This window comes from Acanthisitta chloris, unplaced genomic scaffold, assembly GCF_000695815.1.
Source record: "Acanthisitta chloris isolate BGI_N310 unplaced genomic scaffold, ASM69581v1 scaffold34724, whole genome shotgun sequence".
In the NCBI taxonomy this organism is placed as follows: Eukaryota; Metazoa; Chordata; class Aves; order Passeriformes; family Acanthisittidae; genus Acanthisitta; species Acanthisitta chloris.
Genome location: NW_008668213.1, coordinates 21,745 through 37,052, shown reverse-complemented (window position 1 = coordinate 37,052; position 15,308 = coordinate 21,745). Strand labels below are relative to the sequence as shown.

General features: G+C 46.3%; 1 protein-coding gene across 1 annotated transcript; it reads left to right on the top strand.

Annotated features, from left to right (window-relative positions):
- Positions 1-439: 439 nt before the first annotated feature.
- On the top strand, positions 440-15,305 carry RARS (arginyl-tRNA synthetase). Its single transcript, XM_009072809.1, has 15 exons — positions 440-454; positions 2,939-3,073; positions 3,583-3,771; positions 7,454-7,565; positions 8,581-8,681; positions 9,151-9,272; positions 9,593-9,713; positions 10,011-10,140; positions 10,462-10,566; positions 11,486-11,664; positions 11,997-12,106; positions 12,765-12,870; positions 13,804-13,976; positions 14,547-14,794; positions 15,156-15,305. Exons 1-15 carry the CDS (start codon positions 440-442, stop codon positions 15,263-15,265), a joined length of 1,956 nt encoding a protein of 651 aa, XP_009071057.1. The 3' UTR covers positions 15,266-15,305.
- Positions 15,306-15,308: the final 3 nt, after the last annotated feature.

Here is a 15,308-nt window from a genome sequence, read left to right as displayed (position 1 = left end):
GCCCTTGTTGCCAGTTTGGGGCTCTTAGCTGTGCTCAGCTGTGTTGCTGTTGCAGCCCAGCTTTTGGAATCCCACCCCCATGGATTCTGGAACCCAGTGTAAGCATTCAGGTTTTTCTGCTGGGTTGTTTTGAATGAAAACTTCGTTTCACCATCCGTGTTAGCTGTTGATGGCCACAAAATGGGAGACTAAAATGGCAGTAGCAGCATTGGGATAGGCAGCTAGGCTACCATGGTGAAGCTTTTTGCTCTCAATTCTCCCTCAAGTAACATAAGGAGTGCTGCTGAAACTTTCTGAAGAAGAGAAGCAGTAAACATGATAGGCAAATGTGGCAGTCTGGAGTGACATGTTGGTCTTGGTCAGATGTGAAATGGGTCCTGCCTGAATGCAGGAGTTTCCCCAGGTATCTGTGCTGTGAATTTGCTGGTTTGGTGTAGTCATGGCAAAGAACAAGGTGAGACTTGCTCAACTGTGGCTTTGTTTCAGAGCTTTTTACCTGCTGGTCCAATTCAGTCAATTAGGATACTAATTGTCATCCTGTATTTGGATGGGAAAAGCTGTCTGGGCTGTCTGCCCCACAAGTCAGTGATTCCTGAGAACCCTGGTTTTGGGTTATGGCTGTGCACATGGATAAACCTCTTTCCTCATCCTTGCTTGTAGGTCTAACAGTATGGAAAGAAGCTCCACTAGGAGGATAGTGGTCATCTCACCTCCTGCGAGTCTCACCTTGGGTGGCCAGCGAGTTTTGTGTTTATGTAGGAACATCCAAATCAAATTCCTGTTCTGAAAACTTTGCCAGTGGTGCTGAAATGTCTTCGTGGTTACAGCTTTGGGGGAATTTCTTAGTGCAGGAGGAATATGTGTGAACTGCTTGTTGTCTTGGATATACAGTGATTTTAATTTTAAAAGCAGAGTGTGATTTGCTGGTTCTGGGCAATGCTTGCCCTCAATTCAGAACTCTCCTAAGGGTCTTGGCAGCCTGTCCTTCTGGTGACTTTGCTAGAGAGAAGGTATTACTGTGTGGTCACAAAATTTACAGATAATGTGTTATTAAGAGTAGAAGATAACTACTGTGTGGACACAAAATTTAGAGATAATGTGTTATTAAGAGTAGAAGATAACTCTGAGCTTTTCTTAAAGCACATTCTAGGCTTGGCGGGGGATGAGATACGTATGTCAGTGCTCTGGTGTTCCTTCAAGTCAGTGTGTAGCAATAACTACACTGAAACCTACAGTGACACAGCTGTGAAAGTGCAGTGAAGTCATTGTGCTATTCAGTTCAGAATATTTTTCAAATGAGTCTGTAAGTTATATAAAATGCTACCAGGTCAGTCCAGGAGGAAAAGTTGAAAGTAAAAAACCAAATCTGTTTGATGTGGGTTATATGGGAGAAGATGTGTACGTATGTGAGAGAAAAGGAGTCTTTTGGGGCTCCTGCCTTGGGTTGCTAAAGGGAAAGCTGAAATGGACTGTTCAAAGTGAGTTACTTTCAAGATACAGCTGTGCTGTACGATGGTTTTAGTTGTCTAAATCCCAAGCCAGAGGATTTGATAAAGGTAAAGTCTCGTTTCTTCACATCTGAACTGCAGGAAACAGCATCCTGTTCCGTAGCAGAGGAGACCTTGAGGCTGTAGAAGTGTGCCATAAGCTGAAGCATAACTGAAGAATAACCTCAAAAGTACTGATTTGCTGCTTGGCCCACAAATAGGCCAAGATTGTTTTACCTCAATTTAAGTTTTGAGCATCTGCAGTTAGTTACAGCTGCAATTGTGGGAGCTGTTGTTCAGGTGGACATACAAGACCCGAAGATTCAATGGCCCATTTTTTTTCCTAATTAAATATTTTGATTGGGTAAAGAGCAACAAAGTAAATGAGTCCTTTTTGATAAGGTTTGGTGACCTATTTGACTAGCATAATAGCCTGAGCTGCGACCTGCTGTGGAAGTTCTGGCAGAGGAGAGGTTGGATGAGGGAGCTGAGAGGCTGATGGGCCAGGATGGGCCATGCTCACTGCCTCTTCCTCCATAGTGGCACTGAGTCCCTTAAATCTTCAGTAGCCTCCAGGCTTCTGTGTGTGAGCCAGGTTTGTGGCTCAGGGCACAAAGCCTGTTATGGGGGAGGACAAGAGATGGACAAGAGAGATGAAATTTCAGCCATTTGGTTTCTTCAGGGGGTGGGGTGAGGAAAATTCCTGCTCCTTGCAGCAGCTTCCAACCATTGTGCTGTTGAAGCATTTGCCTGAATACAGGCTATGCAATCTGGAGGGACGCCAAGAAGTTTTGTTTATTTGGAGCATAGAGGTCTACCTGAAATTCCTGATTGCTCCTGAATGCCTCATGCCAGTTTTAAGGAAGAAGCCATGCTGAAGGCAGGGAAGAAGAGGTTATGTGGTGAGGTGGAAGCGAGTGCACACTGCAGAAATGCCCCTATGAATGTCCCTGTGAAGCAGCACATTGCACTTCTGGCATCCCTGTCTCCAGGTGGTGGTGGAACTTGCTGGGGTCGAGTGATTGTGGTTTCCTCCTCTGGAAGAGAAACTGAGGCCTGTGAGATGGTGAAACTGGCCCAAGGAGGCTTTAGGGGATTTTGAGTCAAATCATTTGACATCTTTATTGGATTAAAAAGCTTAAAAAAGGTATTTTTGGGAATACCTTTTATTAGCATGACCTCATATCTTTCTTGCCCTTTTGTGTTGGTATTAGTGAGATTATCATCTCACTGCCTTTTTAAAGAATGTTTCAGAATCCCAGAATCCTGTTTGGTTTTGACACAAATAGAAACAACCTTTAAACATGAATTGTTTGGAATTATTCAATTTAGATGTCATTGCTGTTACCTTTATGAGGCAAAACTAGAACTGCACCTGAGATCTTGCAGCTGCTCACCTCCTGTCTCCTCACTCCAGGAACTGCTGTGTGACAATGCAATTTGCTTTTCAGGAAAATGAGATCAAGTTGTTAACTGCAGAAATTGAGCGTCTGAAGAACTTTGGATGTTTGGGAGTCTCCCCGAGTTTGGAAGGGTTGCGAGACGAAAACGCAAAGCTCAAATATCGGTTAAATTTCCTTCAGAAGGTAAGGGAATAAAAAACTATTGCTGTGGCATGCGTGTTTTGTTCTCATTAAGACAAGCTACATAAATGATGTCAGTTTGTTGCAGCTACTGATGTGTGACAGCGTGCTCACTCTGCATTCTGACACCTTAATTGGTGGCACATCAGATATTTCTTGGTTCCTTGAACAGAAACCTGCGTTACAGAAAATGTCAGTAGGTCAATAAACTAACACTGTCACGTCTTGGCCAGGCATGGGCCAGCTGAAGTCTGTCCCAGGATCACCAACAAAGGTGTGAGAAGTAATGCTGCTCTGCATTCAGGGGAAGGTTTCTGCTGGGAGGTTCAGTGGGAGAAGCAGCTCTGGAATCACATGGGTTTATGTTGTATATGTAGCTCCTGTGCCTAGAGGTGTCAGCCAAATCTGTCAGCTGTGCTTTGCCAGGCAGCCAAGGAGAAAAGTGGGATGTAACAGCTCCTCAGATGTTGTGAATTTAGCCTTCTGGGTTTTGTGGTTGTGTTTTTTTTCAGAGCCTTCAAGAGGAAAGAAGTAAAACAGCCAAAAGCATGATTAATATCAACAGCTGTCTTCAGGAGATCTTTGGAGCTGCTATTCAGGCTGCCTACCCAGATTTGGAAAACCCTCCACTAGTGGTAACACCAAGTCAGCAGCCCAAATTTGGGGACTACCAGTGTAACAGTGCCATGGCCATATCACAGGTAAATCTAAACAATCTTAACAAAGAATTAAAAATGGGGATGTTGTGTGTTGGAAGCTAAGTGATAGACAGCACAGTAAGAGTTACAATACTGTACTTGTTCTGGGCTTGTTGCAGTCCCCTGGGCTGAGAATTGAGTGAGTATCTAATGGCATTTTAGGGGAAGCATTGGCCTTTGCTGAGTTGACCTTTAAACCGGTTTAGATGACTGGTATGAAGGAGTCAACGTGTGTGACAGAAAAACCACTCAGTTCGTGGGATCTAAATCAAATCAAGATTTAAGTGCTGCATTGATTTACTAATGATGTGCAATTAACCACCAATTAGTGAGCTATGTGTTTGGAACTAATAACAGCAAAACAGTAAATCACAATTCTGAAGAGTTACAAAATGTTGAGAAACACCTGCATATCTCTAAATGCTCTTCTCTAGTGCCAGGAAAGTGTAATATTCACACAGACATGTGCACATAGCCCTTCTCACAGGGCAGGTGACACTCAGGTGCCCCTCACTGCTCACACCTCCTGCTGCTGTGGGTGCCCTGGCTTCCTCCCACCCACCAACACACAGGGCAGAACAAGGGGGCACATGTTGATGCCCTGTGCACCCAGTTGGGTTTGGGTCCCTGTGTGCTGCATCCCGAACTGCCCTCCCTGAGCTCCAGCATGGGCCACATGTGGCACCTGGTGGCACAGGGCCTTGTCAGGCCTGGGCAGAGGCTGTGGTGTGCAGGGAGCACCTCCCCACAGGTGTAGATTTTTCTAGTAGTGATGATGCCCAGCCAGGTGTAAACTGCTGCTCAGGCACTGCCCTTCTTGCTTCTCTAGCTTACTCCTTTGTTTCATATCTCTTGTTCATTCCCTGGGTGCAGCTGAATTTGGCTGATTGTTACTGTGTTGCTGTATTTTAATTTTTGTGACAAACGCTCTTTCAGACCAATTGAAGTGCACAATTCCACACACTTTTTCTGCTCTTTTCCTATCTTATTAGCTGTGGTTACCCAAGCATTTGCTGAGGGGAGGCTGTGTGGGCATCCTTACATCAATGGCTGGTGCCATCTGTATTTTCTTTTAGATGAGCAAAGGTCAGGAAACACAGGGGGTTTGTTATGATGTACTGATGTTGGGGGTTTTCAGGCAGTTGTAGTAATGGTTCCACATGACAGATCACCAGTTACGTGTGTGCAAAAGGAGGAGTGGGGGTTTTTAACCTGCCTAGTATCATCAGGTACTTAGAAAATTATGGTATGGCTGTTTTCTGGAAGATATTTGACCAAAGAGGATCCAGATTGAGTAAGAGACACTTCAGCAGTTGTCCAGTGGGTTGGGACTGTGCTGAAATAAAACCAGGAGGTGTGGGAGAAAGAAGGTAGTACGTTCTAGCTTAGGTGCTAAAGCACCCAAACTTTGAATGTATTGATGCCTCGGAGCGACTAAGTAGACTTTTTGCAATTACAGATCTTCTATTTGACAATCTCAAGAGAAACAACTTTTTTTTTTTCACACGTTGTCAGTTCACCTTCATTAATCTGGCAGTTTTGACATTGAACTTGCACTGCCATGCATGGAATTCTACCCTCCCAGCTTGTCACCCGTGGGCGCTGCGGCTGTTGGCTGTACCCGGAGCGTGACTGTGGGCACCCCGATACGTGCCAGCCCGCAGGCTCTGGAAACAGCCCTCACAAATCCGTGTGTCTTCCCTCGGTCTCATTAGCACGCTGTGCCTGGGCTGCAGCCAGGGGAGCACCCTGGGTGACTGCACTGACACGGGTTTCAGAGCGTTGCCATTTTCTGACCGCCGCGTTACCCCAATTAAGTCGCGGTTGGGATTCTCGAGCAGCTCTGGCTTCCCAGTGCCAACGTTGTTCGCATACCTCGGTGTCTCAGCACTGCTCTTCAGGCCAGGGTTTCGAGTTCCAGGTTGTCAGCTGTACTGGTGAATAAGGGTTCCTAGTGCTGGGCTTGGCTGCGGAGTTTGTTCCCTGGATACTGGGCTGGTGTTTGGCAGTACTCACACAGGCAGCACTTGGAGGGTGTCAGCACAGCGCAGCCAGGGGATGAGAGTGGCAGGTTATGTATTTGTTGTTAGGCTAAGTTTTCGAGGCTGGGCTGTGGTGCAGGTCTCCCTGTGGATGTCCCTGCGCAGAGCTGGAATACCAGTCGGGGTCACTGGGACGGCCAGGGAAGCAGAAGTGCCCTGATGGGGCAGCACTGGTACGTGCCAGGCAGCAGCCTCTCCCTGCTGGGGTGGAAACAGCCCTCACAAATGCCTATTGTTTTCCTGGGAGCTCGTTAGCATATTAATGCCTGGGGTTTCAGCCAGGAGCTCTGCTTGCTCCTTAGAGTAATAGGAGTATGGTAACTGTTTCTGGAATGGTTCAGATAACACGTCTGTCATCTGGTACAACATGCCCATAATCTGGTTTTGCATTTATTTTTCCTGTTGCTTACATTTTGAGTACCATTAAGAGCTCCTGAGGTTTGCTTTTTTTGCCCATTCTAAACCTTTACCATCTTGTAAGGATGCTGTAATGATCACACGTACGACAGGTTAAACTCAAGCTGAAACTTTCATAGAAACACGTTTTGCAGCAGATTGCAAGTTAGCAAATACAAGCAGTAGTGAGTGTAAATTCTGAGTTGACAAAAACTTACCTGATCTTTGTGGCCTTGATGGGAGTGAGGTGAGAAATTGTTTTCAAACACATCACAGTAGTAAGGGAAAATCACCGTGCTCAGACAAATAGTTGTGGTGATTTTATACAGTGTGAATGTAGTGCTTTGCAAGGGATCGGTTGGGCTAGCTCACAAAATCCTCCTAAAGAGTGTTTTGTAAGATTGACAAAAAGCTAGGTGAGAATATGCTGTGGGAATGGGCAGGCAAGTTGTGGAGTTGGACTAGATGGTCTTTGAAGGTGCCTTCCAACCCAGACCACTCTGATGTAATTATTGTATACAAACTTGCATCAAGTTCTTTGAGTTCTTCACAGTGGGCAATTTATGTCTGAAGGGAAAAGGAGAACTATTTTACCAGCAGTTTTTCTGGTGGTCTTTGAAGAAAATTGGGTAATGTTAGGATTATCCTTGGCTCCTTGGGTTTTTGCATTCTGTTTATTTATTTATTTGTTTATTTAATTATCTATTCACTTATTTATTTATTAAGCTGGAGTCTGAGGCAGGACTGAAGGCAGTTTGCTTTGGTTGCTTTTAATCATAAATCAGCAGACTTGCTCTGCAGCCACACTGCATCTGCTAGAGGCAGAGTTCAGAACTTCAAATATGACTGCTGGCAGAGCTGAGGGCACCCGTGAGACTGATCTACAGGACTGTGAAGGACTGTGCCAGCTATGTAGATTTTTAAAGGGTTTGTCCCTTTTACTAGCTTAGAGAAATACAAATTTGCCAGACCACTTAATGGGTTTTGAAAAATAGCCTGGGAGATTTTCTTCTGACACCCTGAGCACAAGGGTGAATGTCTTGTGTCTGGTCAGACTTCTGCTGTGGAAAACTGCTGTAACCTGTAAAATTCACTAGAGAGAGATGATTTTCTTTGTGTGTATCTCTGCATTACGGAGCTAAAGGACCATGAGGATTTTTCAGTGCTGCAGTATCTGTGCTTTCTGTTCTACTCGATAGAATGTTTTGGAGGACTGAGTTTTACCTGATCTTCTTGCTGTGTTTCAGATACTGCTCAAAACCAAGGAACAGAAGGTTAGCCCACGAGAAATCGCTGAGAAAATAGCAAAAAATATTCCTGCCAACGAATGCATTGAGAAGGTCGAAATTGCTGGTCCTGGTAAGATGATTTCATTTTACACACTTTCTGTGTTTGAAAGCAGAAAGGGCAGTTTTATACTGGATGTTGAGCAGGGAAGCCAGGTTTGAGTTCAGCTGTTTTGTGATTTAAAACTACAGTTACAGGGTGAATTAGCTTCTCCTCTCTTGGTGAGTTTTGTAGCCCTCAGATTTGTGCAGCAGCAGCAATCTACCACTGTATTAAAATTGGCAAGTATGGTACTGAGCCCTTTAAGTAGCAATTTTCCCCTGATCCTTAAGGGACCAGCTTTTCCCCTTCAAGCACTGGTTATGGGTATCATGCCACTGTCATGAAATCATAGCAAAAATCAATATGCCCCTTCCTGTTGCTTGCATGGTGAGGAGACTTTGTCCTCTCAGCACTGAGAGGCTGGAGTAGCATGGAGGTTATTAATTGATGCATCTGTTTTGTCCCTGTGACCCAGGAAGAAATATAAAGGCTCATATTACTTAGGGCTTCAGCTTAAACACAAAATTCCCATGGCACAGCCCCTCTAGGGCTTGGGCAGCAGCCTGTTGATTGGCTCTGTGAAGCAGGAGAAGTAAAACAGTGTTGTCCCCCAGGCATGGATTATCCCAGGTGGAACTATATGGATATTAATTTTAAGAAAAGGAGGCAAAGTAGGATTTGGTTTTGCATTCTAGAAATCATGATAAGATTATTTATTTTCTCATTAAAAAACTGTTTTTATAAATTCACTTTTGAGTGACAGTGCATAAAAGGGAGTTATGTCAGTGGTGTAGCTTGCAGCATCTGATTCCTGGAGTACAGACTATAGTGGTGTGAAACAGACTCTTCTAATCTGGGAGCAGAAATTGCCTCCTAGTGACAGCTTTGTTGTCCTGTGGCTGAAAAACGTTTAGTTTTGTCAAGCTGAGTTCATGTGCTCTTATGCTTGATGTGAAGAAACAGAAATCCAGGGGGTGAGGGAAGAAACAGTGGTTTGAGGCACTTCTGCAGCCCCAACACTCCTGACTGGTTTTCTCCTCTAAAGGTTTTATCAATGTCCACTTGAGAAAGGATTTTGTGTCGAAGCAGCTGAGCAGTTTGTTGATAAATGGAGTTCAACCACCCGCTATTGGCAAAAGGAAAAAGGTACAGCAGTAAGCACACAGGCATCCTGCTAGAGGTGAAATGTGCTGCACTGCAGGTAGCTTTGAAATTCCCCACTGTGATGTGTGAGTAGATGTCCATGTCAGCAAGCTGTTAGGGCAGAGCAAGTGGGATGTGGCATAGGGACTGGGGCTGTGGGGCAGGTCACCTGTACTTGCTGTGGTCTCTGGTGGGTGAGGGTCAGGGCTCCCTGGGGATGGGTGTTGTGCCCAGGGCAGTCTGGGAGTGGTCCCTGACCCTCAGCTGGGCTGCAGCAAAGCTCCAGGCTGGAAGCTGCTCTGATGCCCCTCACTGGGCCTTCTCTGCTGCTGTGTGCTGCTGGCAGCAAAGGGTGTGAGGGTCAGTGGAGGTGAGCCTTGTTCCTCCCCCCAGCAAAACCCATATTAAACACGTGGGGTGTGGTAGTAGCTGCTGCCTTTTATTCACATGCTCCTTTGGTGCTGTGTCTAAGGTGGTGGTGGATTTTTCATCCCCTAACATTGCCAAGGAGATGCATGTTGGCCACCTGCGGTCTACCATCATCGGAGAGAGCATGTGCCGACTGTTCGAGTTCGCAGGTTATGATGTTCTGAGGTGAGAGTCCATTTGGGTGTGGTAGGCTTGTTTGGCTAAATTTGTGCAGAATCTGTCTCTGCTTTGGGCTGTACAAGTCTATGTTTATAAGCACATAACAAATAACCCTTTATGTGTAGTAAGATACTAAGCTGAGCAAGTGTAGCTGGGGTCAAATCAAGGTGGGCAGCAGCTTCAATGCAGTGAAATTGGAAGAGCTTGCCTGGTTTGGGTTTCTGGTATTAACTGTGTTTCTTCTTTTAGAATATATCTTTTTTAAATGTGTGTATCTTAAAGCATATGTATAAGAAATCGTTGTTGTGCTCTTCAATTTCTTCAAGGTTAAACCACTTAGGAGATTGGGGCACCCAGTTTGGAATGCTCATTGCTCACCTCCAAGACAAATTTCCAGATTACTTAACTGTTTCTCCTCCCATTGGGGATCTCCAAGCTTTTTACAAGGTATTTGTAGCAAATAAGTGTGATATTTATGTCAGCATCTTAAAAACAGATTGAGGAGCTTTACAAGCTGCAGCATAGTTTTGGAGAAACAAAAAGCTGGAATCACTGTTAATAGATGATTGCAGTAACCTGCATGGGGTAGTGAATCCTGGTATCTGGTATTGAGTTGTCTGTGTGGGGCTTTGTGAGTACACAGCCTCCCTGGCTTTTGAGATGAGCATGCTTGGAGAGTCTGTTATGAATGATAGCTTGTTTCAGGGGAGGAAGCAGTGCCTTTTCATGTGTGTTTCACTGTAGGAATCCAAGAGGAGGTTTGACACAGAGGAGGAATTTAAGAAGCGTGCCTACCAATGTGTGGTGCTGCTGCAGAGCAAAAACCCTGACTTCATTAAAGCCTGGGAACTGATCTGTGACGTGTCTCGCAAAGGTGACTTTGGCAGATTCAGAAATGTGTCTCAGCAGTAGAACAGTGTGGCTTTCATCATCTTTATGTCTGAGCCCATCCTCCTGTTATTTTTTGAAAATCACTGCCACACTGTTAAGAGAAGCTTAAAGCAAAAAGCCAATACAACCAAAGTGCTGGGCTGTCTGTGGAGGCTTTCAGCCAAGTCTTTTGTCTCCTGAGTCCCAGTCTCATGGCTTGACCAAGAGATGGGTAATGTCTTCTAGGCCTCGTTGTGCCCTCTGGTAAACATATACCACTGGTTTCCACTGTGTGAAAGTACTTTGTTCTGTTTCCCTCCTCAAGAGTTCCAGAAAATCTACAACTGTTTGGACATCACACTCACAGAGAGAGGGGAATCATTCTACCATGACATGATGAAAGACATTGTGAAAGAATTTGAAGATAAAGGTGAGGCTTTTGGTCTTGGGTCAGAAATTCTGCAACTGTGAGGATGAGTGTGGTAACCTTACTCCTATTCAGTGAGGCTCAGGGCTGATGCTTTTCAAGTTCCATGTCCCCGCCTTTGCTTTTTTCTCAGCCACATTTTCTGAGTGGATCTTTTGTGGCTTTTCCTTCCACAGAAGCATTAGGAGAATTGATTCTTATATGTTTCATTCCAGAAAGCTTGAATCTTTCTTGCTGACACCAAAAGTAGTTTGTCTGTGATATTTGTATGCAATAGCACAAGGTACGATTGGAATTTATTGTATCCTGAGTAAAATAGTTAAGGAGCAATATATGACAGACTTCCCAGTCTTACGTTGTGACTGTGTGGGAACTTTGAGAAATCTCTGTGAAAGACAGTGAGATTTTTGGATCATGCTGACTTTGAAACTGGCAAGAAGCCAAACACAGCATAAAAAGTCTCTGGTGTTATGTGTTCCTGTCTGGATTTGGCAGGTCATGAGTCTCACCATCTGAAGTGTTCGGACTAGTCTTACCTTGGAAAGACTTCATGCCAAGCCCTCATTGCATCTCTGTAGAGTTTCTGTTGCCTTTGATGCCGTATTTTGAGAGGGGTTTGTGACTGCACAGGCAGATCTGGATTCCAGTGATGGGAGCTTTTAAGTTAGGTCTCTTCTGGTAAGGCCACATCTGTACAGATCTGCTTCCTTGTGCCTACTCCTGGAAGTGCAGTACAGAATGTGACTTGGTTGACAACGGAGCTTTCATGTAGGTTTTTTCATATTTTGAGCCATTAATTATTTCATCATGTGAGTGCGTGGCCTTTTCTTGCTGGTAGCATCAGGGGAGGGAAGTGTTTCTGCCTGTGTTGGCCCACAAACCTCCCTGATACAACACAGAATGTTTTCCGTTGCTTTTCTAGGTTTTGTCCAGGTTGATGATGGCCGGAAGATTGTGTTTGTCCCAGGTTTCCCTGTCCCACTGACAATCATGAAATCAGACGGTGGTTACACATATGACACATCTGACTTAGCTGCTCTTAAGCACAGGCTGTGTGAAGAGAAGGGTGATATCCTTATCTACGTCGTTGATAGTGGCCAGGTGAGTACACCAACCTCTGCTGCCACTGCTGGTGCAGGTCATCTCAGGGTGTGTTAAATGATGGATGTGACTGTAATGCAGGTAGAGGTTTTTAGGGTCGTTGGTATTTGTACTCCTTATCTGAGCAATGATGGAAATTTGCCAGTTGCTGCTTCTGTAAGCTAGGAATACTCTTTGAAAAGTTGAACTTTGTCAAGTGAAATTTGTCTGTGGTGCTAGAAACGTTTTAAGTCTCATTGTGAGAGCAACGCTGTGAATGAGAGAAAGCTGGGAAGAAAACTGCATCTGGAGGAATGGGTTGAGAACCAATTGTTGGTGTGTATTTCTTGCAGTCCGTGCATTTACAAACAGTGTTTGCAGCTGGACAGATGATCGGCTGGTATGATCCCAAAGAAATCAGAGTGGCCCATGCTGCATTCGGAGTAGTGCTGGGAGAAGACAAGTAAGTGTTTGGCTGTAGGTTTTTGCTCCGTGTGTGCTGTGGAGAGGATGTTTGAGTGAATGCAGGAGACCTGCTCGTGTGTGTTGACAAGTATGTCTGTGGCACCCAAAGAAAAGCACCACATCCCATGCTGTTATCTGTAACTGTGTCATTTTGTGTGTCACTGACCTTGATCCACATAGTCATTGGTGCTGTAGTCACATTCCCTCTCAGGCCTGGCTTCTGCTGCCTGGCATTTGGGCAGGGACACTGGGAAGCTGATGTGAATAGTGGGAGATGGCAGTGGTAAAGGCCACAATTTCCATTACTTTCTACCTGCTTCATGGTAGATGAAACAAAAATTGGGAAAAGCCTGGCACTGGTATTGTGTCCTGCCTAATGTCTGAACTGGACAGTTCTGACTGTTGAAGCATTCCTGGTCACCCCTACTGACCAGCCTGTGGGTGTTCTCTGAGATTTGTAGCTGTCTGTGTGATGGGGATTTCTTCCATACAAAGGGATTTGCCATGTGGTTTTTTTACTAAGCTATAAGGTGTAAGCAGTGAAAATTCCTGCAAGAAGCTCTAGTGCATGTCCTGGATCTGCCTGGGTACCCTGGGCAGAGGGTGGAAGTGTTTTGCCTCTTAGGCAGGTGGTGATTTTGGCTGTGTGTTTCCAGGAAGAAGTTCAAAACTCGCTCAGGGGATACAGTGCGACTCATGGATCTGCTGGAAGAAGGGCTGAAACGAGCTATGGACAAGCTGAAAGACAAGGAACGGGACAAGGTAGTTGTGGCAAATTGCTTATCTTTCCTAGATGTGTTCACAGACTTAAGGTTTCTGCATTCTGGCTGTGGGCATAGAATATGGACACTGCCAGAGCACCCAGGAGATGCTGTGTGTGCATACAGTCAGTGTGATTATTTGATACCAGTTCAGGCAAGGTGCACCATGCAGAAAGAAGAGCATCCCTGAGCATGTGGCACTGAGGAGCTGTGAGCTGCAGGAAGCACACTGGCTTCTGGCTGGTACTGCAGAGCTTCCTGGGGATGGGAGTGGAGAGCTGGGCATTGCAGGTACTGTCAGGTCTCCCCAGTGCAGTGACAACAGCTGTGACTCCCCAGGATGCAGGAGTTGATGGCAGGATATAAAGTTGCAGCCGTGGCCTGCCGGGCTAGTAGTGACTTCTTGGTGTCCCATTTTAAACAGCAACACAAGGAAACACAGGAGAAAAAAAATCACCTTTAAAATCTTTCAAGGCCTCACACAAGCCAGGCACAAAGTGCTTTGCCATGCTGCAAGGATACTGTTCCACCAGAGAGGTGTTCTGCACATGTTTGGACTGTCCAAAATGCTCTGTAAGGGTAGGAGTACTAGGTGTTTCTGACATGTACATGCAGTTTGTAAGAAGCAGGAGCACAGTATGAGCATCACACCTGTACAGCAGGTAGTATGTTGTGGGGCACAGAGGTCCTGTAGCCATCAGAAGAGGGAGTCAGCCTTAACCTGGGCAGGGCTGCAGTGCCACTTGATTGCAAGAGAAGTGGGGGGTGGATATGGGGTTGTCTGGTGCCCCAAAGTGGAGAGGTGTGAACTGAGTACCACATAGGTAAAATCCCATCAGCAGCCTGGGCTTTCCTCTTGAGCCCTGCTGAGTGGCCAGGGCTGCATCTTGTGCTTCGTGATGTCAACATGTTTTCCTCTTTGAAATTGTACCAGGTCCTCACAGCAGAAGAGCTGAAAGCTGCCCAGACATCAGTCGCCTTTGGATGCATTAAATATGCAGATCTCTCCCACAACAGACTAAATGATTACGTGTTCTCCTTCGACAAGATGCTGGATGACCGAGGGAATACAGCTGCCTATTTGCTGTATGCCTTCACACGGATCAGGTAGGTGAGGCTGCAGTTGGTGCTGATACTCTCTGCATCTGTATTGCAATCGAGGGTGTGTGACAGTCACATCAGTGTGGTTGGGAAGGGATGCCAGCTGCACTGGTATGCACCAGAGACAAGATTCTGTCATTGCAAATTGTGTGTCCTACGCCACCTGAAACAGGGCTCCTCTGTATGACACACATCCCAGGGAGGGAACTGTGGGAGTTTCTGGGAATCAGAGGATTTAGGTGGTTGGAAAAGGGTGTGCCTATGTTCCAGCTTTGCTCAGATATTGCCATACTCCACAGTTTTTCTGGCACCCTGAGCCGTGGTTTGCTTGGCAGCATCAGCTGTCCTTGCCAACACAAGTGCCCAGAGCCCACCCTGGCCTGTTCCTCTGCAGTGCCTCCTGATCGTACTGAGGGCGAGTCCTCCCTGCATATCGCCAGGGCTGATTGCCCTCTTTGGCCTGGTCACCCAGGACTGGGCAAGGGAGGACATCAGCCCTGAGACAGGCCAGACAGGTGACCAGGCAGGCTGGGCAGTGGGACCCGCACAAGCAGACTGTGTTTTGGACCATTCCAGGGCTATTGCTCGCCTGGCCAATATTGACGAGCAGATGCTGCGGAAGGCAGCCAGAGAGGAGGTGCTTATCCTTGACCATGAGAAGGAGTGGAAACTGGGCAAGTGCATCCTGAGGTTTCCTGAGATCCTGCAGAAGATCCTGGAGGACTTGTTACTGCACACGCTCTGTGACTACCTCTATGAACTGGCCACCACCTTCACCGAGTTCTATGACAACTGCTATTGCGTTGAGAAGGACAGGCAGAGTGGTGAGTGTTGGCCACCTGTGTCACATGCTGTGGTACAGGCACTCTGCAGGGTGTTTCCCTGTGCTGGAAAGGCTGTTGTCACACTGGTTGCTGCTGCAGAACAAGTGTCCATGTGGGAGGATTGCAAGTAGCTGGCACAGCCCATGTTGTCATCTGCCTGTGTGCAGGAAGGTTGAGTTGAGTTAGAAGCAGCCAAGCACCTGGAAACACGAGGGCTGGTCAGTCTGCTTGGCTTGGGGGACATGGGAAGGGGCTCAGTGTGCCAGTCCAGGGCCAGGCTGTGGGTGGAGGGGTTTCCTCTGGGGAAGGCACCATTAGTTGTTCTCAGCAGCTGCTCAGCTCCTGTGTTGGTGTTTTCCAGGCCAGATCATGAAGGTGAACATGTGGAGGCTGCTGCTGTGCGAAGCCACTGCTACCATCATGGCCAAAGGATTCGACATCCTGGGAATTAAGCCTGTGCAGAGGATGTAGGTGTTATCTGCGGAATGACAATAAAGGGACTAAACAACTGGAG

Coding starts and splice junctions, on each gene's coding strand:
- RARS (XM_009072809.1), top strand. Junction 9,273..9,592: donor GCAGGTTATGATGTTCTGAG/GTGAGAGTCCAT, acceptor AATTTCTTCAAG/GTTAAACCACTTAGGAGATT. Junction 14,795..15,155: donor TGAGAAGGACAGGCAGAGTG/GTGAGTGTTGGC, acceptor GGTGTTTTCCAG/GCCAGATCATGAAGGTGAAC.